The sequence below is a fragment of the Eretmochelys imbricata genome, chromosome 18, assembly GCF_965152235.1.
Source record: "Eretmochelys imbricata isolate rEreImb1 chromosome 18, rEreImb1.hap1, whole genome shotgun sequence".
Classification (NCBI taxonomy): Eukaryota; Metazoa; Chordata; order Testudines; family Cheloniidae; genus Eretmochelys; species Eretmochelys imbricata.
In genome coordinates this window covers 14,804,558-14,830,013 of record NC_135589.1, presented here as the reverse complement: position 1 = coordinate 14,830,013, position 25,456 = coordinate 14,804,558, and the positions used below count along the sequence as shown (strand labels likewise).

Below are 25,456 nucleotides of genomic sequence, written 5' to 3'. Positions count from 1 at the left end.
AGCCATGGGATCTTTTTCGACCTTTGTGTACTAGATCAAAGACACGCCCAGGCAGCAGGATAAGCAGTGGTCACACCAGCTGCCTAATCAAATAGGAATTTTAATGCATTTTACCCAATAATATATTGCACTAAGCAAACTAACTGTAAATTATGTCCAGGTTTAATGCAACATCTTTGATCTGAATCTCTGGAGGACTGCGCATCTAAATGTGGTTTGAACATCTCACAGGGTAAGTAAGTGGCAGCCCACGGAGGTGAGTCTCAGAACCTGGGTCAAGAGACTCAGTCTCCCAGGGCTGGCACAACAGCACTAAAAGTAGACATTGCGGCTCTGGCTTGAAAGCCTCCACCCCATCCTTAGAGCCTGAGCTCCAGCCCAGGCCACAACATCTATCCTGCTATTTTTGTCCCCATAGAGACTGAGTCGGTTGACCTGGGCTTTGAGACTCACTCCCATGAGTTGCCGCTCGCTGTGGAGACAGACTCACACTGGCCCAAATTGGAGCAGAGACATAGAAACAGTTTTGCTGCTCATGCCGATGAACTGGTACCTGAGCACTGGGGCACGGGCAGTGGGTGGGGGAAGAGAACACACTGCACAGGAAATGCTGAGCCACGAGGCTGTGACCCGCCAAAGAGTTCCCAGGATATCCTGGTTTGCCATTCGGGATATAGCAGCCTTGGGGGCGTGGGAGGTTTCGCAAACCTCCGAAGCTATTTCTTGAGCTGCTAAAGGTGGCGGACCTTTTCCCTGCAGTGTAATTTTTAGCAGCTATGGCCTAATCAATTGTCCCTCTGATTCAGGTAAAAAAAAATTTTTTTACTGTGGTTCTATGACTCATTTCCTAGCCTGGCTCACCCGAGCACATAGATCCCAGGTACCGTGCACAAATTAGCTTTGCTAGCACCGTATCTTTATGGATTGTTAGTTACCTCTGCCTACCACTCTCGGTGGCTCTGGTTTGCCATAATTCAACAATGACTAAGCCCAAGTGAGCCTTCAGCTGCTGGGCAGGCAGGTTATTATCCCAGGAAGCCTTTTATAATGCAAGATGACTCAGAATAAAATTCAAAAAAGGGAGGAGGACTTTGGCAGAAGGGAAGTTGATTGATGGCTATCAAGTCCTGATAGGGCAGTTCTGATGCTACCGACTGAGGATAAAGAGCATCTCTCATTGCTATTGTTATTAGTGGTCTATATGAAAGGGTCCCCGCTTGGCCCTGCTGTGCAAGGTGCTGTACATACACATAGTAGGAGACAGTCCCTGCCTTTAAGAGCTTATAGTTGAAACAAACCACACAGACAAAGGGAGCATGCTTATCCCTGTGCCAGAATGAAACTGGGCACCCCAAGGCACGAAGAAACTCAGTGACTGGCCCAGAGTCACACAGGGCTGGGAACGGAATCCGAATCTTTGAGGCCCAGTCAGCCTTACCCACCAGACCATTCAACTCTTTCCTTGCAGTTCTGAACATTGTCCTAGAAGGGAGGTTTGAGAGCAGAGAGATATGGGGGAGATGGGCTGTCAAATAAGGGTCATAATAAGGTTAACACTCTGTGCAGTTCAGAACCTATTCTCTGAAGCACCCTTTCGCCTTGAGATAGGGCTTCCCACAAAGCATGGCTACATCACGACCAACTCATGCTTCATTCTCTCCTCAAGCCAGAGCAAACAAAGCAGCACTAACCTGTAATGCGGAACGCATGTTCCTCCTGCTCTGCGCTCTTTGCCTTTTCGGTTTCACACACGCTCAGCTCTTTCAGTGGCAGCAGTCCCTGCATAAGCAGAACACACCATTATTACCTCGGCAGCTTGCCTTTTGGGGCCAAAGCCCTCCTTCCAAAAGGATCCGACGTCTGCAAACAGGCACCCTCAGGCAGTTTGGGCTCAGACTGTTAGCTTGCAAAACCTCCTCCAAATGGAAATATTTTGGGCCTGATTCTCTTTATTCTAATACAAGGCCTCGTTCCACTGCAAAGGGACTTAAGTGTAAATGAGCATCAGATCTCAGTCGACTCCCATTGATTTCAGTGGGGTCAAGATTTCATCCTTCGTCTTTAACATCAGTGAGAACCGGATCTTGTTGTTTTAAAATGTTCCTCTGCAGTCATGGAAACCCAAACAAAACAGGGCTGGGCTAGCGCAAAAGAATCAGAAAGTGAAACTGACTATAGACAGAAAGGAAAATTGACCAGGCTACTTTCCATGTCCAAACTGAGCTGTTTGCAAAATGTAAACAAACAGCATAATGATGACAAGTGTGAATTCAGCCCAAGCGCTCATAGCTCGGCATGTACTTAAATACCTCTCTAAATCCGAGCTGTAAGGGGCACTGACCACCATAATATCTAAGTGCCAACACCGGTGAGTAATTCTTTCATAATTCCCTCCGTATTAGTCTAAGGGACTGTTAGTAACAGAGACAAAGGATTTTTAAATACGGTTGATATCTTGACAATGTGTCTTCACACATGAAGGCCGGTTTGCTGGGTGACTCAAGAGGTCGCCTTGTCATAATGAATTTACCTCAAGTGACTTAGAAGGCAATAAATCATTTCAGAAGGGGCTGGATTCTGCAAACATCTGCAAAACAGCCTTGCACAATTTCACTCGCTGAGGGAGGGGAGTGCTTTGTTTTGGAAGGACATACAAAATCTCCTTTGTTTTTTCCTTATCAGCAGCATCACGGTAAAAGATGGGTAAATAGATTTGGCGCCTGGGGTAAGTTTTCATCACGATTTTGCAAGGCTGACTGAAGTATCCTCCCCTTACTTTCCCCTCCCCCTGCTTCTCTCTTGTACCTTGTGCTTTAAGGCCAAGATTTTTTTGGAATTTTTTTTTTAAGGCACTATAGTTAGGCTCCCAAATATCATGGCACCCAAATAAGTCGTTTGATTTTCAAAAGTGCTGAGCACACTATAGCTCTCGTTAAGGCCAATGGGACTTTCTGGGTGTTCAGCATTTCTGCAAGTCTGGCCATTTATCCGGGTGCTTAAGTATTATTTTTATTTATTTGCATTACAGTATCATCTTCAGGCCCCAGTTGTGCTAGATGCTGTACAAACACATAGCAAGAGACAGGCCCTGGGCTGAAGAGCTTTCAGCCTGCATGGACCAGACAGACAAAGGGGGGATTGGAAACTGAGGGACATGACTTGGCGGAGGTCATGTGGCAGGTCCAGGAACAGAACCCAGACCTCCTGACTCCCAGTCCAGTGTGCTAATAGACAGCAGCCTCTTGACTGACACCTGTCCCTTCATTTCATGGCAGTGGAGAGGCACGTTACCTGATAGGTCAATCCATTCGAGCCAACAGACTGAAAGTACAGGTAGGACTGGAACAGTTCCAAGTAGCAGTCGTTCACCTCCTGCGGGAAAAGGACATGGTGAGGTTTACTTCAGGGGAGATACACTCCCCAGGCTTCACTCTGCTCTGGGGGGTTTACTGGATAATGGGCCGAACAACCATTTATGTCAGTAACTAAAGGAAAGACCCAGTCTGTTTCCAGGCACAGCTGCTAACCATGGCCAAATTCTCAGACAACTGAGCCCTAATTTACCTGTGCATGGTATGGGAACAAAACATCCTCTAGCCCGTGGGATGCTGCGAAGGAGAAGCCCTTCCTGATATCCTCCTATCCTGGAGCTGACCTCTATTCCTGAACCCAGCAGTGGTAGGTTAAGGCAGGACCACCTGGGTCAGCAGCCCCAAGTCCCTAAATACTTCAAAGCGCTCCCAAGATGCCAACCCCTCCCTCAAAAATGAATGAGGTTTGTGTTGTGGAAGGGACCCCCGGCATTCCGCCACGCCAGGCCCCACAACCAACCCGCAGAAATATAGGCCAATCCTGCTCCCATTGAAATCAATGGCAAAACTTGCCCTGATTTCAGTGGGGCAGCATCATAGCTGATGTGAGTGAGCTGAAAGCACCATGTTTATTATTATTCCAGGCCATGTTTGATCCATCCCTGGGAGGAGAATTAGGTTACTTTTCAAACAATCTTTTTCTCTACTGAGATCGATCAGCTCCATCTCCTCTCCGTTACCAGGGGAAATAGATCCGTGCAGTTACGCTGTACGCATCCAGATGCACAAGGGCTTACCTGGCAGTGCTGGAATTTAAATTTGACCTTGGAGTAATAGATAATTTTCCCCAGATTTCTTACGACCGTCTTCCTCCGCCCTTTCTTGAACAGGCTGGGAAACCGCTGGTCCAAGTTTTCCTTTTGATTTTCCTGGTTCGTGATATTCTGTACCAAGGAAAAAAATAATCACAGAGCTGAGTGCTGGTGGGGCCCATCAACATCTGCAAGAGATGTAAGCAGAGCTGCCTTTCTTTAGAAAGGGGTCCTGGGTGAGTGCCCTGGCTAGGTTGTTTGTTGTTAGGTCTCCATGCCAGCCTGGGAGCTAGGATTTTATTACTACTGCAAGACCTGGTTCCCTCACTATCCAGGGGGATATTTTAAAACAAACTCAGATCATCTGGTTGGTAGAAACAAGTGCTATATTTTAGGCCTCTCAACTTCGTAGTCACGCTCCACTTACCAAGCTGATTGGTTTAATGTGGCCCTAACCCAGTTCACTTGGACAAGGAGTGACCCAAGCTGTACACAGCTGAGTGGTCTCAGCTTATAAACATTTGTGCAGTTTCTTTGGTTTAGCTCTGCCTGGGCTTCCTCCTACCCACCTCTCCCTGCTGATCGATTACATCCCCCCTCCTCCTGTGTTTTTAAATCCCTGCTGTTTATAGCTGCTAATAGCTATCCGGACACAGAGTTTCACATTTATTGGGATCAGCCCTATACTACCACACCCATCCGTGTTCTCTGCAGCTTCCACTGCTTTAATCTCTCCCAGCACACCTTGGAGCTAAATTCCCTCCCATTGTGTGTCTGCTCCCTGTCGGATCCACACCAGAAAGGCACGAAAAGAGCCGTGCAGGATGCAGACATGGGGAGAAGTCGATTAAAAAAAAGTGCCTATGGAAACCATAAGAGAGAGAGAGAGACTGGGCTGCAGCTAGTAGCCACAAGCGTTGCTCTGCTACCCAGTGCATTGTGTTGAAAGCAGGCGGTGTGCATACCACCTTCACAGAGCACAGCTTGACAACTACTGGGGTAGCACAAGGAGCAGAAAGCATGTTGGCCATAATGCCCGCTGAAGGTAATGGGATCCTGTCCATTGACAATAGCCATTGGGTCAGGCCCCAAATGAACGTGGGCTAACGGAACATGGTGGAAGGGGTGGAAAAGAGGGTTCCTCCAGAAATGGTTTATTCTAGGGAGCTCCTGGTGGCTCAACAAATCCAAGGCTGAATCCCCTGGCAGAAGTTGCCCTCTGTAAAGGCAGTTGTGATGCATTCAGCCATGAGTTTGCCCTTTGTCAGTGCATCCTCTGGAAAAGGTGAGGAGAAGCCAGTGGGAGCCAGAGGGCTGGGAAGAGACAGACATAAAAGCGTGGTCTGGCAGTCTCGGGGGATGCTGCTTGCATCATTTCCTGAGTCCCAGGTGTACAGAAATTTGTCCTGTGGTGCAATGGGCTGGGCTGGGGGGTTCACACACTATTCAGTTCTGATGCCCATCACTGCAGGATCTTCTGAGCCCTCTTCAGCAGGGCATTAACCAGCATCTGCGACATACAGCCTCTGAGAATTTCTTTTGGAAAGAGCAGTTTCAGTGCATGTTGTTTTGGGGTCTTGTTTTTGGGGGGGTGGGAGGGATGTACCCCATTTAGACTCACATCCTGATGCCCTCAGTTGGCATGTGCTTGAGTCCTGGAGTTCAACTGAACCATTCCAATTGCGCTGCAAACAGAGAAGGCCAAGGAGAGGCTGCATGGGGCCATGAGACATCCCGTGTCCTACAAGGGCTGTGTACACCAAGGCTTGCCTTGCCTTCATGACTTATCTGGAAGCAGGGGGGGGGATGGGGTGGCTTCCTTCCTCCACCCCAAATCTCCTTTGTTCTAAAAGTTCATGATAAGATGCACGAGCACCCCATCAAGCCTGCCTGTAGCCTGTGATCAGGTCGGCATAAGAATGTGCTCTCTGAGATGTCCATGTCCCAGCTCACCTGGAATGGAAATCTGCTCTACGAGAAGGCCGAGATAGGGTTCATATCATGTGCTTGCCAAGCAGGGAGGTCATCCAGCAGCACCCCTCTCTCCAGGTGGCAGGGCTACCAAACACATGACAGTACTAGATGATGGGGGTGGGGAGGGGAGCAATTTAAGGCTTAAGTGTCAGAAAATCCCTTCTTTCCAGAGCAGCATTTCCAGGAACAATGAATCCAGACACAGGCGCTGCAGATTGATGAGGGGGTCGAGTGACAAACCAACAGCCCTGTACATACAGGCAGCCCAAACAGCCAGCGCTTTCTCAGAGCTTATGGAGAACCTGACTAGTCCACATGGGCCCGTTTGTAATGCTCGGTGCCAAGGAGACAGCTGCAAAAGCCCCATGATAAATGAAGAGCTGCAGCCACTAACCAGACCCATTGTGCTGCGGCCTAGGTGAGCTCACCCATCAGGAAGAGAATTATCCGCTCTCAGGTTAGAGAGGAACTGGTTAACCAGTGACAGGCTGCTAATGGTTTTTGGAGTCCTTTATCTGCAAAAGCCAGGAGTTCCTTTCACAGCTTAATTTAATCTAGATAATTACTTTTTGTAAAGCCCAAGTAAAATCCCCCAGCGCCCCAGAGGGCTTCATCAGAATGCTTTCCTCTGGTTTCCAACTGTCTGTAGACTAATCAACATCTATGCACAAAGACAGGAGGACTTGTGGCACCTTAGAGACTAACACATTTATTTGGGCATAAGCTTTCGTGAGCTGCAGCTCACTTCATCGGATGCATGTAGTGGAAAATACAGTGGGGAGATTTATATACACAGAGAACATGAAACAATGGGTGTTACCATACACACTGTAACGAGAGTGATCAGGTAAGGTGAGCTATTACCAGCAAGAGAGAGAAAAAAACCTTTTGTAATGATAATCAAGGTGGGCCATTTCCAACAGTTGACAAAAGGATTTTTTTTCTCTCCTGCTGGTAATAGCTCAGCTTACCTGATCACTCTCCTTACAGTGTGTATTGTAAAAAGAAAAGGAGTACTTGTGGCACCTTAGAGACTCTCCTTTTCTTTTTGTGAATACAGACTAACACGGCTGCTACTCTGAGTGTGTATTGTAACACCCATTGTTTCATGTTCTCTGTGAATATAAATCTCCCCACTGTATTTTCCACTTTATGCATCCGATGAAGTGAGCTGTAGCTCACGAAAGCTCATGCTCAAATAAATTTGTTAGTCTCTAAGGTGCCACAAGTCCTCCTGTTCTTTTTGCAGATACAGACTAACACGGCTGCTACTCTGAAACCTGTCATCTATGCACAGTGTCAGAGAACATGTGACTGGAGGTGGGAACCTGCTAACTGCCAATTAATGAGCTCACCAAGAGGCAATTAAGTGCAGAAAAAAGATTAAATATTTGCTACAGGCTGCTGTGGAGGCCTGACTGATCAGCTGCCAGTCGTGGAAGAAATAAAGAATGCAGGCTGATAAGACACAATGCATTCTGAAGAGCTTTGTTGTTAAGATGTGCATTAGGACATAGGAGCTCCCAAGGGACATGGAGAAGTCAAATTTGGCTCTGAATTTCAGTCCCCATAAAAATAACTTAAAACCAACATAAATTATCCCATTTGTTTCTGCTTTTACTTCCACCACATTCAGTTGTTCATTTGCTTTTTCATCTAGAAATTCCCTGTCCAGCGTTTGCCATCCAAATGTTATTCTTTCAATATTACATATGTTCTGGTAGTGCCCAGTAGTCCAGGTCGTGAACCAGGGCGCCACTGTGCTAGGCGCTGTGTAAATGCAGAACCAAAAAAAAAGCCCCTGCCCGAAAGAGCTTACAATCAACGTATAAGAGGAGAGAGAAAACACAGCAGGGGCGAGGGAACACAAAGTAACAAATGAGATGATTGTGAACAGTGTGAGAAGCAGTGGTCCCAGCAACCCAGCTGCCTAACCAACATTGCAGTCTTGTGCTAGCCCATGAGATCTAGAAACAGAAATTGACTGGAAACGGATGCTGACCCTAAAGTGAAACTGACGTGGGCCCTCCAGTTCTACACGGAGCCCTGTTACCTTCAGTGCGACGCTGCACAAGTCCGTGTTCCACCAGCACAGAGTTCCTAGCAGTTTGGGGACCAAAGTCTTTGACTTCTTACTCTTAACATTTCTCTCCCTGTGGACAATTGGATTTTTAAATTTATTTCCGTTGGAATCACCTAGGGTGTCACTTGTAATAGCACCAACAAGTTAGGATGATTAAATCTAGGAATTGTACGCAGTGCCCCTTTAACTGCTGAAGGTCCTAGCACACCCAGGTGCAAGGCAGCTGTGCAGCCGCAGGTCCTAGGTGTCAGAGTAGCAAAAAGAACAGGAGGACTTGTGGCACCTTAGAGACTAACAAATTTATTAGAGCATAAGCTTTCGTGGGCTACAGCCCGCTTCATCGGATGCATAGAATGGAACATATAGTAAGAAGATATATATACACATACAGAGAAGGTGGAAGTTGCCATACAAACTGTAAGAGGCTAATTAATTAAGGTTTCAGAGTAACAGCCGTATTAGTCTGTATTCGCAAAAAGAAAAGGAGGACTTGTGGCACCTTAGAGACTAACCAATTTATTTGAGCATGAGCTTTCGTGAGCTACAGCTCACTTCATCGGATGCATTCCTTTAATTAAGATGAGCTATTATCAGCAGGAGAAAAAAACTTCTGTAGTGATAATCAAGATGGCCAATTTAGACAGTTGACAAGAAGGTGTGAGGATATGTCCTTCCATTCCATGGGTATCAGTGGAAGGTAAATGGATGGGAGTGGCAAGTGGCTATGGAAGGTCTGTGTTTAGTGTTGAATTATATTTTGTACTTTTTTGGTCTCCTTTCGAGAACCCTCCCCTGCTGTTGAATTGTACATAATATATATATAAATATCAACAATACGGCAGCATAAACAATCTGGAATCTCATTTAAACAATTCTAACATTAGGAAGCTACTTGGCATTTCCCATGGCCAATCAGTGCATTATTTAAGACTTGTCTGAACACCAATGTTGGAGCGCTTTAACGATCCCAGTCTAGTTAAATGCTGCAACCATCACCAATGTGGACACAGTTATATCAGTATAAAGGGTGCCTATCCCGTTATAGGTATTCCTGAAGGGGAAGGGGAATAAGCTATCCATTTATAACGGTATAACGTCATCCACATGAGGGGTTGTATTACTGTGTTGGGGGGGGGGGACGGGGGGATCATCACACTTATAACTGAACTAGTCAAGCTGGAATAAAAAGTGTGTGTAGAGCTGGCCTGTGTTCTAATCGCCGTGTTCTCTAGACCTGCTGCTCTGTTAGCGCTCCAGCCACGGCTACCCTCGCTAGAGCTGCAACGCTGGCATATTAAAATAGGTTGGCCGTAGGCACAGGCAGCATGAGCCCAAAACAAGAGAGACAAGAAAAGTTTTGATGAGGGACAATTAGTCAGGCGGCTCAGTTTTAGCTGTCCTCTATGAACGTAAAGGTCAGACGAAAATTCCAGGATCTGGACCCACACAGTTTGGTTCTGGGCTGGATCAAAGCCCAGAAAGGGTCTAATTTGTTTGTGTGGGTATCAGCCAAGGACTGAGAGTGGGATTTCTGTCTAACAGGGAAGTGCAATGCAGGGATTTTTGAAGCTGTATTAGTCACATGACTGATGATCAGCTGCTGATGTGTAGTCAAGTGGGATGGCCTTGGGCTGTTTTGGTCAATTTTTACCTGGTCTCTCCTTGTGTTTTTCTGTTTTTTTGAACATGTAGCTGGCAGGAGCCCTGGACTTTGCCTGGGTGCCTTTTGCTGAGGAGTTTGTATAAAACCAAAAGTGAAGTAACTAATGGACTGCTCAGAAGAGACTGAGGTTTCAGGGAAGGGCTGGGCTCATGAGAGTTTAGGGCCAAAAACTCATGAAAGCAACAGAAGAAAGTTTGATGCCATTTAATCCGACCTCAGACCCTACCTGTGATTGCACCCTGAGCTCCACTCCCTGCCTAAATCTGACTGGGATTGGGCTTCATCCCCTGCGCCCGTCCGGAGCCAGGATGTACATCCACCACAGCCTCAGCATAGCTAGGATGACACAATCCTTGGCGTATCTTATTATCACTGCGCCCACACTCCAGATAGGTCAAATCAATGGCTCTCAAGGGATGTTTACAGCTGGTCTGCCCGATGCCCCTCCCACCGCAGTTGTGCCAGCAGACTGGTGCTATAGCCACCACTGCATGTGAGTGAAGTGTTTGTGTGGACAGGAACACTCCGCACTCAGGCTGTCCCTGGTGTGAACTCGCCTAGTGCAGGCGAGCACTGTGTGTTTGTACAGCACCTCACGCAGTAACAATAGTAATGCCTAAGTCTTATTTAGCACTTGTCATCAGTAGATCTCAAAGTGCTTTAAAAAGGAGGGCGGTATTGTAATCCCCATTTTACAGGTGGGGAAACTGAGGCACCAAGGGGAAGTGACTTGCCCAAGGTCACCCAGCAGGCCAATGACAGAGCCATGAACAGAACCCAGGTCTCATAAATCCCAATCCAGTGTTCTAACCAGTAGGTCACACCTCACACACTCATATCAGTGAGTCATATTTCTCTATGGGAGACTTAAAACCAGACTGCACAAAGCACCAGCAAACATCCTGCTCTGGCCACAGAGGGGAGCACGAGGAGAGCAAGATGTTACCTCATCTATTTTGCCCATCTATGGTTTCCTTTGTCCCCAGTTTTAGAAAAGCCAGCTGTCTAATCCCAGCTCAGGAGATCTCACTCTGCACAAGGAACAAGAAGTCTTTGTAATGCTATCAAATCTTTCCCATCAATCTGTGATCAGCTGTGTGAGAGAGAGATAATGTGATCTCCCCTATGATGTGATGGGGATGACTAAAAGACAAACCCAGACTGCAAGAGCTAACCCCAGACTGAGACGAAACTGCCTTCATGTTTGCAGCATCAGCTTCAGCTCTGCCTTCTCTGGGAGAAGCGTATGATTGCCCCATGGCTCCATTATACCTGTGGAAATTCCTCTGAGACAGAGTGAATCCCCACATGACATAGAGCTGGTATGGCAGGCTCTGTTATGTTTGTGGCACACACAAAGAGAAGTTAGTTAAAAACACAAATATTCTTGCTGGAAGGTTGTAAGATAACACGACTTAATTTCTTAGAATTCAGAACAATAACACACAAGAATCATAAACCAGAGAGAGACAAAGCAGGCTGCTCCCTAAAAAAAAAGAGAGGCACAACTCTCCTCACCTTACTCTAGGCTGGCTGTCTCAGACTCTCTGATCGCACACTTCCCTACAGAGCCCCCATGCCTTCAAAGAAGACTAGAAAACCCCTTACAATTTGAAATGTCCGTTTACAATTCCAGCACATTTTTCAAATATGCCACACTGTCCACCCCTTTTGGGCACTTGCCAGCATAGAGGAGGTGTTTGGGGCATCTCTGGGGGAAAGGAGGTGTGACCACAGGTCTGCGGCCTTCTGGCAATTTCTGACTGCTGAACAACCCGAAGGGGCTGTGCACTGCCAGGGGAAAGCGAGGGCAGCCATGAGGCTGCTCTAATTTCACTGGGAACCAGGATGGCCCTTGCATGGTCCCAGAGTAGGGAGGGTCTAAAGTGGCATTAAGCTGCATTAGCGCCCCAGGGTCAAACACTGAATGGCACTTTGTGCCTTCCCCTTATTGTTAGTTAAGCGCAGAGGGGGGAGTTCATTCCTCCTGTACCTCCATGCAGCAAGGGGAACTTGGGCCAGAGGTTTGTCCCCTTCCTCCCCCTCACAAACCCCAGCTTAATTATTTGTTACCACCTTTCACTAGCTCTTTGGGGCGGAGACCAGTTTTTACTTCTATGTCTGTACAGCCCCTAGCGCACTGGGGCTCCTCGGTGCTATCATAAACAATCGTGCTAATAGTAAATACTCATGCTAATAATAAATTAAAACTGTCCTTTGCTGGCATGTTCCACTTTCACCGCTGTGCAGAAACACAATTGTCCAAAGGCAAGTGAGAGCAGGGAACCCTCCATGACCTGCAAGAACGTATGCAACACAGGGCCAGACACCAGAGCTATCGCAGACGCTGGTGTCTCGAAATAGCACAAGGCACTTGCTAGGACCTCAGGGAGTTTGTGAGCAGCCTGTTATCAGCCCCAACCCCGCTGGGAGATCAGCACCATTTTGCAGCACCCCTGCCGCACCCAGATTTAATTCGAGGTGCCCTCAGACACAAGTGACAACTAGGTTGCACCTCTTCTGGTCCCAGGCTTTCCTAGCCAATAGGAACACAGCACACGCCTGTTCTAACCAAGCCATAGGCTACCTCCCTGGGCTAATTAACCCCGAGCTTCTGGATCCTAATAACAGCTATGACTAGACTGGGCTAGAAGGGGTTTTAAATCAGACACAGTGGCTGGCAGGCCAGAAGGACACTTTAAACCCGAGGGTAGACCGGGTAAGTTGTAGTTTAACATGCCTTCTCTGGGGGAGGTGAATCCATCCTCACAGTGAAAGGGAGAGGAGACAATCACAGAGTCTCACCCTTCTCTCCAGCACAACTAATGCAGGGCAGAAACTGTGGGAATCCTGCTGATTGCGGCCCAGACAAAAGAGTTTCCTGCTTTGTCATCCTTTCGCAACTCTATCAGCTGGCTGTTATTTCCCCAGGACTGTTGATATTTGTGGCTACCCACCCCCAGCCGCCCCCAATTCACGGAATGGGGCTAGTTTTTGTTGCCTCTGTCAGGGAGTTTGATGCATCACAGTTATTCGGAAACCAAGTTCCTCTCTTGGGGTTTGGCAGAGCAGCGAATGGCAAGGCGAATGCAGCGCGAATGCCCTGACATGTTCGCTCTGGTCTCCAGGGCCTCATCCTACAGGTAAAGCGAGTTAATAATTAACCCCCCTCGTCCCCTCCAGACTCTCAGCGGAATGTCAGTGAATTGCAGCTGAATCACCAACCATGGCAGCAGCAGGCTCCCAGTCCACCAAGCCTCTGACTGCTGCTGGTTAATAATAAAGGACCCGAGGCAGCAGATTTGCAAATGGGCTTCTCCCTCCATCCTCCAGTTTGTTTTGACTCCACAGTGGCCTGGACTGGGAAGTGGCGTAATTATGTCCAGGGCTTGGAGGCATCAACAGCAAAATAACGTGGAGGCTCTTCTGTATGCAACTTGCCCTGGGTTGGGTTGGCAGCAGCGGGCCTCATTTCTAGGGTCAGCCCATTCCTAGGGCCTACCTAGGGACTGTGTCGGGGCAGTTCTCTGGCCTGCGCTATGCAGGAGGTCAGCCTAGAAGAGCCCAATGGTCCCTTCGGCCTTAGAATTAATTATCCCCATTTTGCAGATGGGGAACTGAGGCCCAGAGAAGCGAAGCAACTTGCCCAAAGTCACTCAGGGAGTCTGCGGCAGAGCCAGGCTTTGATCCTGGGTCACCCATGTCCCAAATCAGCACCCTAACCGCTGCACCACCCAGGTAGCGGAGGAGCCCACTTCATCTGAAGTTTCCTTCACGAATAAATTGGTGTGGTGACTCATTTTTGGTCCACGTCCCACATTGTGTCCCCACGTTTGGGCATTAGCAGGTTGAGGGGCGTGACCAGCTGGGGTTGCACCCGAGACCTCTCCCACCAAAGTACAGACATCGACCACTTGGGTGAGAAGGCAAAGTCCATCAGCGGAGAGCAGCAGCAGTCAGCTGTCTTCTGTGGACCTGTCACAGAGGGAGATGCGAAGACATCTGCCAGTGCATTGACAGAGACTGTTGTCCTGGATCTTGTGCTGCTCGTGGGTTTCATTTTCCCGGCCTGTGCGAATGTGGCTATTCTTCCTCTTGCCTCCTTTGGGGAAGTATCAATAATGGTCAAGGAAGCCAAGCGTAGGTCCTGATCCTGTGATCCTGATCCAAGCGTAGGTCCTGATCCTCACTCAGAGCACACGTGTGCCCTCCAAGCTCCTCCAGGAAACGATTTCTGTGTCCATCCTGCTGGAGGCCTATTGAGCTTGGTTACAAGAGCAGGCAGGCGAGGAATAATACTTAGCACTTCCATAGCACTGGTCATTGGTAGAGCTCCATATGCTCCCCAGAGATGATGAAGCATAATGTCCCTTATTATACAGATGAGGAAACTGAGGCATGGAGAAATGAGGCACGGGACTTGCCCAGGGTCACACAGTGAGCCAGTGGCAGAGTCAGGAATAAAACCCAGGAGTCCCGCCTCCTCCTCTGGTGCCAGATGACGAAAGGTAAAGTGGTCGGGGCTGACAAAGGGCCCAGCCATGTGGGTAGGGATCCAGCGTGGAATCAGGAGCTTTTCCCTACAAAAAGGTTACAGCAACCCGGCATTTGTAGGTGGAAAGCCGAGTGGTGGCTTCCTGGAGCTTCAGTGAACCCGAGGCAAGAGGGTGTTGGTATGACCCTGCCCAGAGCCGGGGCTGATCGAAGGGCAGACGGGGCCGCTGATGGACATAAACCAGGTATTCTCCTACCTTGCAGAGCATCATTAAAATAAGCCTGTCTGGTGGATAAGGCACTGGGCTGGGTCTCAGGAGACCAAAGTTCTACTCTCTAGCCTTGTCACTGACCCGCTTGGTGAAATTACTTCTCTCTCTCCGTCTCTGATTCCTCTCCCACTCTTGTCTTGTCTATTTATACCATGTTCACTGGGGGTAGGAACGGTCTCTCACGAGGCAGATGTACAGCACCTGGCACAATGGGGCCCTGATCTTGGCTGGGGCCTCTAGATGCTACCTTAATACAAATAAATAACACTACTGCTAATATAAGCTCTGCTTCCATTGTCAGGCTGCTGGGAATGGGCCGTGTGGCTGCAAAGTTTGTATGTGCCTAGGACAGACGTGCCCCGTACCTCTCACCTTCCCACAGCGTATTGCTAATGCATTGGCAGCTCCGCCTCATTCCAGCATGGGAATGAATCATTCTCTCTTTTGTACGCTCTCTCTAATTTCCCCTCATCCTTCCTCGACTTAGAAACAAAATAACTAATAGCAGCAGAGGGAGTGCATCGGAGTCCCTGCCTGCCTCCCCGCCGGTGCTGCATCTCAGATTCCAGATATTCAGGTTGATGACAGGGCTTCATGGTCCCCACCCATGGGATGCTACAGTAGAGTCCTGGAGTGGCGAGCTAACCTGCCTGGAAGGAGATAGGTCTCAGCTCCTGATCCCTGCTCTTGCTACAAATGTTCCCCTGAGCCTCTAATCTCCTTCGCCCAGACCTGTGGCTACCACCCCACTGTGCAGAAACCCCTGCCCATCTCATGCACAGAGGTGTCCCCAGGGATGCGAGCCCCACAGCCGCTGACAATAACTTCTCCTAGTTCAAGAGGATGGCTGGATGTGTTCGTACTTACCTTCCCAGGAATATACTGCAGTATTTTGTCTGTGGTTATGTCTCTCTCCTGCCCTGACTCAATACCAAAGAGGCTGGCCAGGTTTTTCTTGCTGTCTTGTCTGCAAAGAAACGAAAACACATAGGCCAAAGCCGGTATATTGCGAACCCCAGCTCAGAAATAAGGAAGTGGGTGAGCCAAACAAGCAATTTGCCACTAGCCTCCTAATCATCCCAGCCCAATAAACAGCTGATAATCAGCCTGCAAGAATTTTAATGGCTTTTCCAGGCACTTGTTGGCTTGTCTTTGTTTTGCTTACTTGTCTTTGCATAACCAAAATGCTCAACAAGCCCTGTCTGCATCTCTAGCCTGGCCATGCATCCCAGCACTCACCCATTCCATTTTATTCCATCTTTGTGTCTTTCCTGTCTCTGTCCTCAGAATCCCAGTACTGTTCGACCCCGAGCCCTTCGGACGCACACTCACGCCCATGTTAAAGTGCCCTGCTCCCGCTACCAGCTATCATTTACCTTTTGGGTCATTGGGGCTGCTTTGGCCAGGATTCCTAAGCAGTTTTCTCTCTTCAAACCACATTGCAACAGTTAACGCTATGGGGACCAAGTTATCATCTGTAGTGGACGGAAGACCCCGTCCTGCAAGATGCTGACCAACCTCAAAGCCCAGCAGTGTCAATGGGAGTTAACACACAGGATCAGGTCTTTACACTGTAAACTTCTTGGGGCCGGCAATCTTGGGTCCGATTCTCCTCTCCCTTACATCTGTTTTACCCCAGAACAACTCCATTGCAACTGCCTTCCTTCAGTGGAATTATTGCCAATTTACAATGATGCTGGGGAGAAGAGAAACACTCCTGACATCTTGTCCATTTGTTTGTAAAGCCCTGAGCCTACAGGGTTTAGGAAGGATCTCCTGAAGCCAGCTGGTCCATCCCACCAAAAATGCAATTATTTTTTTCCCAGCTTCAGACAACGTAAAAGGCAACCACAAGCTTTGACAAAGGCTTGGTTCACTGCTGAAGCCTAGAACATGCATGGTGGGAAGCAATCCAGGAAGGTCCCCCTTCACACACACACCCCCAGGTGGGAATAGAAGGGAGCAGTACAGATGAGGTCCTTGTTATCGCCGGGCTTAACAAGTGGGTTGGGTGCAGAGATCTGTAATATTCTGATATTTGCACTGGACCTTCCTAGAAGCTCAGTGTAATACTGCTATTATCTATTGATCTGGGGGGGGCTGCTGGTGCTGCCCATCACCGTAGTATCTGTGCGCCTTCCAGGACAAATTGAGACCAATAGCAAAGTCCCTACAAGACTTCCTGGAGTCTCTGGCTCTTCTCCCGTTTCAGGGTGAAAATGCTGCTCACATTATGTAGCTAAAAATGTCTGGCTCTGGAGGATCTCCCTCTCTCTCGGATCTTGGCTTTTACACTCACTCACTTTTTTGGACTTGTGGCCCATCAGTGTCAGAGTCAGGAATCAACCAGTAAATACCTCTGCAGCCGTCGTGCGCGTTCCCCCGGCAAGTCTCGTGGGAGCGAGTTTTCGTTTTCAAATCCGACTGAAAGAAACCAGCCCTTTCCCCCAGGGGCCCCCTGACCGGGCCGGCCCCTCTCCAGAGCCCGGGGGTTCCCTGCTCTCTGCCCCCGGCTGCAAACTGATCTCGCGCCTGGCTGTCCAACCCCACGCGACACCGTGCAAAACGCATCGCTGGCTAACTAGGTCTGTGGCCCCCAGGTAGCCAGGGGAGGGCTGGGGCTGCGAACCCGGTGCCCAGCCGGTGCCTTGCACAGGGCAAAGCCGGCTGGGAGCGGAAGCTTTAAAAATAAGTCCAGATCAAACCGACACCCATCTACTTACGCTTTCTTCAGGGAAGGCTTCCTGCTGAACGAGTGTCTGAATCTCCCGGGTGGCTGGGGAACACAAGTTATGTTCCCCATGTTGGCAGCAGCTGCGATAATCCAGGAGCACCAGGCACGGGCAGGGGAGAGAGGGGGAATGAGGAGCTGGGGAAGTTTGCGAGCATGTGTCATGCAGACATTCCCATCCCCGCTTCCGTTTGCGGTGACTCGTGTGGGTGTGATCTGTGTGAGCAAACAGCGTTTTGGCCAAGGGCTGGGCCACTGGGTTCTCTCCCCTACCCCCGGGGCGGGAGGGGAGGGATTTGGGCAGGTGAACCCGAAAAAGTCGGTTTGGCACCGCCTGGGATCTTTGATCCTGGGCTGGGGCTGAGCCGTTTGTGCTTGGAGAGGAATTTTAACCACTGTTAGATAAGAGGGATTCCGTCCACGGAAGCATTTAGGTCTCACGGCTGCAATCTGATCCCCCAGGCAGCCCCCTGCAGAGCCCCACGAAAGCCAAGGCGCAGAGGCAGCGTGTGTGTGGATCCAGTTGCAGGACTGGAGCCTTAAAAGGACAGGGTAGGGGTTTCAGGCTTCGATCCTGAGGGGCCTTGAGGTTTTTCTTAACGGCTTGGTTTGCAGACTCCATTGCCTTCTGATCGAAGCATGTCCTGATTTATTTTTTCTAACTCAAAAAGTGCTGCGTCCCACATGGGGGATTTCTGTCTCAGCCCTCATCTTGACAGCGAAAGAGGAATTAACCAGAGAACAACCGATTCGTGGCTGCTTAGCTGCAAGTGATCATAACTTGAGTACATTAGTTATGTACAAGCAGAAAGTCCAGGCCAGCCATATGTATACTGGGTGCTTTAAAAAGGGCCATTCCACAAAGCTGAAAACCATTGTGAGCCAAATCTGCAGGAAGAAAGAATTTGAAGAGAGAAACGTGAATGGTAATTGGGGACTGTTTAAGAACATTATACTAAGATGGCCAAAAGACACAGGCAAGAAAGAATTTAGACTGTAAGCTCCTTGGGGCAGGGACTGGTTTTTTGTTCTGCGTCTTCACAGCACCACGGCACAATGGGGTTCTGGCCCATGACTGGGGCCCCTAGAGCCTACAATGGACATAGACTAGATAAATAATAAGGTACAGTAATTAAAAAAACAAAGTTCAGAGTAACAGCCGTGTTAGTCTGTATTCGCAAAAAGAAAAGGAGTACTTGTGGCACCCTAGAGACTAACCAATTTATTTGAGCATAAGCTTTCGTGAGCTACATTTCGGATGCATCCGATGAAGTGAGCTGTAGCTCACGAAAGCTCATGCTCAAATAAATTGGTTAGTCTCTAGGGTGCCACAAGTCCTCCTTTTCTTTTTAAAAAAACAAACTGGCTTGGGGGGAAGTGAAAGCAGCTATAAAAACAAAACAAAACCAACCCCCCAGTATATAACAAATGGAGAAAAGGGGAAGATGACAGCAATGAATCTAAATTAGAAGCTAGGAAGCACAGAAAGACACAAGGAGGAATCTTTGGCCAGCAGAGAAAAAGACACTAAAGAGGTTTTGGCATCCTAACAGGAGTATTGGTCCATTGTTGGATGGAAATGGCAGAATTGACAATGATAGCACAGAAAAGACAGAAATGTTCAATAACTATTTCTGTTCTACGGTTAGGAAAAAGCCAGGATGATGAAATATTTTTCATTTCAACAGTAACTAAAGAGAATGTTAAACAGTAGCGGTTAAAGCTTTCAAACGTTGACATTTTCAAATCAGCAGGTCTAGGTAACTTGCATCCAAGAGTTTTAAAAGAGCTGGCTGAAGAGCTCTCTGAACTGTTAATGTTGATTTTCAATAAGTTTAGCTGGGGGTGCTCCAGAGGACTGGGGGAAAGCTAATGTACTTATATTTAAAAAGAGTAAATGAGATGAGCTGTATAATTATAGGCCTGTCAGCCTGACATCGATTCCAGGCAAAATAATGGAACAGCGGATAGGAGAATTGAATAATAAAGACTTAAAGGAGGGTAATATAATTAATGCTGATCAACATGAGTTTAGGGGAAAACAGATCTTGTAAGACTAACTTGAATTTTTTGGAGGAGATTGCAGGTTTGGTTGATAAAGGTAATAGTGTTGATGTAATAGATTTCTGTAAGGGGTCTGACTTGGTACTGGTTAATATTTTGATTCAAAAATTAGAAAAATACAAAATTAACACAGCACACATTAAATGGATTAAAAGCTGGCTAAGTGCCAGATCTTAACATGTTACCATAAATGGGGACTCCTTACTGAACGGGTGTGTATCTAGTAGGGTACCAGAGGGATTGTTTTTTGGCCCTTTGCATTTTAATCAGTGACATGGAAGAAAACATAAAATAGGTGTCTGAGAAACTTTGTAGATGACAGAGAGTTTGGGAGAGGGGTAAATAATGAGGACAGGTCCCTGGTACAGAGCAATCGGGATCACATGGTAAACTGGGCTCAAGCAAACACTATGCATTTTAATACATCCATAAGTAAGGTCGTAATCAGCTGAACATGAGCTCCCAGGAAGATGCTGTGGCCAAAAGGGCTGACGTGGTCCCTGGATGTTTAAGCAGGGCAATCGTGAGTATTCCTCTGTATTTGGCAGTCATGCTACCGCTACTGGAAAGCTGTGCCTAGTTCTGGTGTCTGCTATTCACGATGAGGATTGAAAAATCAGAGAAGAGAAGTTAGAATGATGAAGGGATTAGCAAACCTGCTGTGTACGGAAAGACTCAGGGAGCTCCAGCCGTTCAGTTTAAAAGCTGCAGCTTCTTGCTCCCTACGTGGGGAACAGAAATTTGGTAATACAGGGCTCTTCAGCCTAGCTGACAGAGATCTCGCAAGAGCAAACGGCTGGAAGCTGAAGCTGGACAGGTTTAGACTAGAAAGAAATTACAGATTTATAGCTCCGAGGGTAATTAACCAGTCGAACAACTTACTCAGGCTTGCTCCATCACTGGCCATTTTTAAAATCCAGAGCCAATGTTTTTCTAAAAGAGCTGCCCTCGTTCAGACAGGGAGTAATGGAAGGCCGTCCTATGAGCTGTGCTATGCAGGAGGTCAGACTACGTGATGGTTTTGGTCCCCTCTGGCTTTGTCATCTCTAAATCGTATGTATTTGAATCAGTGCCATATTATCCTGCCATTCCAGAGCAACCCTACAATAACAAACCAGCATGTGCTGCCCATCCCACAGGAGACATCCTCTACTAAACCCCCTCACTTTTTTGCAGGGGAGGTCCTGCGGCTGCAATGTGTGCACTGCCGATTCCCTCTAACAACGAACCCGTGTGCAAGCGTCGCATGGAAGAGAACAAAAATTGTGGGAAGGAAACAGGTTTCAGTTGCAGTCTTTCAGGTTTCAGAGTAGCAGCCGTGGTAGTCTGTATCTGCAAAAAGAAAAGGAGGACTTGTGGCACCTTAGATACTAATAAATTTATTTGAGCATAAGCTTTCGTGAGCTACAGCTCACTTCATCAGATGCTTCTTACAGTCAGTAAAGGGACTGTTCTCCTTAAAGGATATTGCTAATGGACGAATACAAATACAAAATACAGCTGTTTTTTTGTGTAGGTCCTGCAAATAGATATAGACACGCTCACAGGGACGCTTCCGACTGCAGCCAATGAATGGCTAATAAAGTGAACCTGTTGGAGCCTGCACTGAATGGGATGTGTCAAAGCAGCCCCTGCCATGGGATGGCTTCATGTACATCATTTGGAGACCCCACAGTTTGTAGGACTACATAGTGGCCCCTTTCCCCCACTCCGGCTTGCTCCACTCCCAGTAACAGGAGAGGCTGCACAGGGATTGGGAGCGGACGGGCTCTGTGCTTTGGGAAGCTTTATGCAACTGGCAGTTATTTATAGAAACCTGAGAGCAGGGTGAGGGCCTGGGCAGAAATGCAGAGCAGGTGGGCGGCCCTCGGAAAGCGAATACCATGGTGTACTCTAGCATTACTACTGCATGGGGCTGTGGGCCCTTGCTGTAAGTGGCAAGAGGGGGAAAGGTTTCTCCTCTTGAGTCCTCGCTGGGGGCAATTACACCTCTCAGTCCCCTCCTCCCGACCCTGGCCCTTTCCCCTGCTTGTGAAAGGAGCTCAGCATTTCCCCCTTGGCTGCAGTGACTGAGTGCAGCTGGCGAGGGCAGCTCTGATATATTGCAGGCTTCCCCTGCTGCTCAGCTGAGCCAACCGGCCACTCCTGCCTCTAGGCAGGACCCCTGAGACATTCCTAGGTGAAAGCAGGATGTTTCTTGTCTGCTTTTCATTTCCCCCTGGGTGCAACAGCTGTCAGCAACTCTGGGGCTGGGGACTCGCAGGGGGGCTGATTAGCATTCAGACACAGAGAGAGGTGTAAATCAGCAGCCGGTGTCAGATTAAAGCCCCGTTGTGTTTGCACTACTCGGACCCAATGGTGTTTTTCTGCACCTCTAGGAGATGCTCCTTTCCAGTCGCAGCGCACCCATGGTGGGACGTTTAAGAGGCATGTGTTGTGGCACCCTCTTCTGGGGCATGGGAAAGGGCCATGTTTAGACGATTAAATCGCAGCAGACTCATGCCAACCTGCCATCGTAAGCAGCCCATGAACAGCCACTAGCTGAGGAGTGAGGCGAGGGTCAAGTACGGCAACAAACAAGGGGTCTTGGGCCAGTCGAGCCACTCCTTTAGTTCACCTGGACTCTGTGTACCAAGGTGCAAATACCATCAGGGCAGCCGCCCCATGCCCTTGGCCCACGGGACTTCCATGCCCACATTCACTGGCCAGAGAGGGCCGGGGAAAGATGGATAGAGCGTGTTCTGGCTTATGTTGTGTTCAGCTCACTGGGCAGGTGCAACACAGGCCCTGGCCCTGGGGTGGCATTTGCAATGGTGAGTCCAGGGCAGTCCTGGCTGCAGCCGCCCCATCGGCAGCCATCCACAGCTGCAATACTAGGCTCCGTTCACATTGCAGCCTGCGGGAGGGTCAGAGGGTGGCATGTTCTAAGCAGAGGCTCAGGAATTCCCAAGTTCTAGCCTCAGCTCCTCCAAAACAAGGCAACCTTCTCCACCTTGCCGAGCATTGGGGGACTTGCTTCCCTGCCTCAGTTTCCCCCCTTAGCAAAACCTAGCTGGAAATAGCTCGCCTACCTGAAGCCAGGTGAAGGGGGAGAAGAGCAATAAGTGGCTGAGGGGCAGAATCCAGTAATCAAGAAAACCTTTTTATTTTACACATTGGCTTGTATTGCTTGTTCCCCCCGTGTAGTGCAAAATCGAGAAAAAAACGAACAGTAAATGCCTCATAAATAAATCATAACTGACATAAATAAAAATGACATTTGGACAGGGGGGTGAATCAGTGGCCTCTCAGCTAGGCCAAGCGTATCCCTCCGCCAGCTGGGACTAGACAATCGCCTTCCCCACCCGCCCTTGGGGCAGGCTCCAGGGGGGCAGCAGGAGACGCTCCCTGGGTGACGCACAGCAGCCCCGCCCTGTGCCCCCCAGAAGGCAGGCTGCTGCTCAGCAATGCTGCCCTGTTGGGAATACCTCCCCGGGGCCGTTGTCTTAGTAACAATGCTGTGTGTTAGTCCGAGACCACAACGTAAAACGGGAGGAGAAACAAACAGTTAACAGCGCCTCAAGTCTCTCTCTCTCTCTCACACACACACACACACTTCCAGCCATGGATTGTCACTCCTTGGGCCGGTGGCAGGCACCCTCCGCCAGCGCCGCCCAGCGGTGGCCCCCGGCAGGCTGCTTTTTCAACGGAGGCCTCGGCTTTTTCCAAAGGCTCCACTGGGTCTGAACTGCATCACCACTGGGGTGGAGCAACTGCACCCTCCACACCTGATGCGCTGCTCCCTGCCCCGCCCGCCTACCCTCTCAGCTCCAAGCCCCCTTGATTCAGATGAGGACAGTACTTAGCAGCAGCGTCCCCCACACGCCGCAGTATTGCTAACACCAGCTGAAGGGGTGGGCCCATTGCTCTCAAACCGGGAGCTATTGTTTTAACCGAGGTCCACTTCCCTCCCTCAGCAATGCCTTCCTGGCCCCTCCACTTCCCTTCCTCGGGCGCGAGCTGGTTCCCTCCCTTGGTGCGGGGGGAAGAGACTGGCCTATGGTGCCCTCATTCCCTTTGCCCTACTCATGGGCCACAGCAGAAACCCCAGGACTTCTGCCAAGTCATAGCAGCTGGCAGCTCTGAAATGCCCATGGAGCTCTAGGCTTGGCTCTTGGGCTCCCTTCCTAGGATTCTCTTCTGCCTCCTTGGAAGAGGATCCTGGTGTCAGAGGGGTCTTGAGCATGCAGGTTGACATGAGCTAGCTTGAAACCGGGAATCCTGCTGTGGCTGACAGGTACAGCTAGAAGGGAGCAAAAGCTGGCATGCACACACACACAACTGCACCCCTACTTTGAGTGAGATGGGGTCTTGTGACCTAGTTAACCCAACACAGGGGCCACGAAATAGGTGGATGCTCTTGCTGTGCTAACAGGGAGCTCATTTCAATCACAGGATTGGGGGCGTCGGGACATCAAAAGGGCGTCGTCAGCAGCACACAGGAATGTGACTGCCGTTGAACGGTGGCTGGTTCCTTCAGGGACTTGGCAAGGAGAAAGGAATGAAAAGATTGAGAGATTTTAAATCTATTTTAAAAGCCTAAAAATCTACTTCGGCCTGAAAAGCCCAGAACATGTCTTTGGGTAGAGGGTGGGGAGGGCAGCTAGTGATTTTGGGTGCCCAACTTCAGGCTCTGGAGCTGGGCCTGTTTAACGTGCAAAGCATCCGTCTTGGGGAAAAAACTGGCCCTTTCTAAAGCGTCTCAACGTGGGCACCAAAAAATCTCCGGTCACTCCCGGAGATACAAGTCAGCGAGTATTTTCACAAGTGAAATCTAAAGGATGATGAAGTCGGGAGGAGAGAGAATCAGGGGGCGAAACAAACAAACAGTCAGTCACAGAACAGCCTCCCAGTGCTATTGAGGTATCCATGCTTTAGCCGTTCCTATACACCATGGGGAACACCTGTTAACCTGTCTTCATGCAAACCACACACAGAGCACGGCATATGTAGTGGAACACATCCTAAGCCACCGCCCACGAAGTTCTATGGTACAGGTGGGTCTATACGGCCAACCCTGTGTATTACAGTACAAGATGATTCAACCATTAGAGGGGTAGTTTAAGACAGGGAGTTGCTAGCTGCAAATGGTTCCTTCTGTGCTGGTTTCATGGTACATATGGCCTCTCTCACACACTTACTTCTAGGCCATAGTCATTGTCCAAGAGATCATTTAAAAAAACGTCGCTTGCTCGTTCCTCTCCTCCCTTCCCACGTCGGCGGGAGGGGGGTGGGGAACACCAGAATAATTTAAAAAATAATAAAGTCAATAAGAATTAAAATAAAAAGATTAGTACAATAAATACAAATGGGAGACACATTAAATAAATAACATGGTGCGACCCTGCAGCCTGCACCACCTGCCGGGTCGTACCGTTCTAGGGAACCAAGGGCCTGGCCCAAGCCTAGATCCTTCTTTGTGGACAGGGAAGCCGTGTGTAGGCTGGATTGTTCCCAGCCGCCGGGTTAACACAGTGACGCAGACATGTGAGCAGGGGGCAGCAGCGCAGCCATTGGTAACAGTGGGACGGCCACTGCACCCGAGCCGGTGAGCTCATTAAATCCATCTGGTCGGCGGGGGGACCTCCGTAGCGATGGCAAATCAGGACGGACAGCGAGCGGGACGGGGTCAGCAGAGGATGGAAATGCCGGAGGGCTCGGGAGGCTCCGCACAGTTTTGTGGCCTTCTCCCCGCCGCATCCCCCGGCTGCGGTTTTTAAGGCATCGATCAGACACCCGTGCGAGCCGTGCGCCGGTCTCGGAGGCTTTACCAGCACGCTGGAGGCTCAGGACCGAGAGTTTGGCTAAGGTAGCGTTCCGAGGAGCGGTGGTACGTTCAGCGGTTTCCTGGAGAAGCACCATATGCATCAGTCACCCACCCCCGGCGCTCCCGTCCGCCTGGATCCTTCCTCGCGTGGCTGTCCAGTGTGCAGCATGTCGGGGCACGGTAAACCCTAAAAGCAGCAATGGTTTCGACTGGGCCTGGCCGGCCGCAAAAGTCAGTTGAGTTGTG

General features: G+C 49.2%; 1 protein-coding gene across 1 annotated transcript in view; it reads right to left on the bottom strand.

The window, feature by feature from the left end:
• PLEKHN1 (pleckstrin homology domain containing N1) overlaps nt 1-17,505 on the bottom strand; it is a 40,145-nt gene extending 22,640 nt beyond the window's left edge. The window contains exons 1-5 of the mRNA XM_077837593.1: nt 17,333-17,505; nt 15,477-15,576; nt 4,109-4,255; nt 3,292-3,372; nt 1,692-1,779 (exon numbers count right to left, since the gene is read on the bottom strand). Coding sequence (XP_077693719.1) covers nt 1,692-1,779; nt 3,292-3,372; nt 4,109-4,255; nt 15,477-15,576; nt 17,333-17,505 — 589 coding nt within the window. The remainder of the gene's footprint in view (nt 1-1,691; nt 1,780-3,291; nt 3,373-4,108; nt 4,256-15,476; nt 15,577-17,332) is intronic.
• Between the last annotated feature and the right edge of the window lie 7,951 nt (nt 17,506-25,456).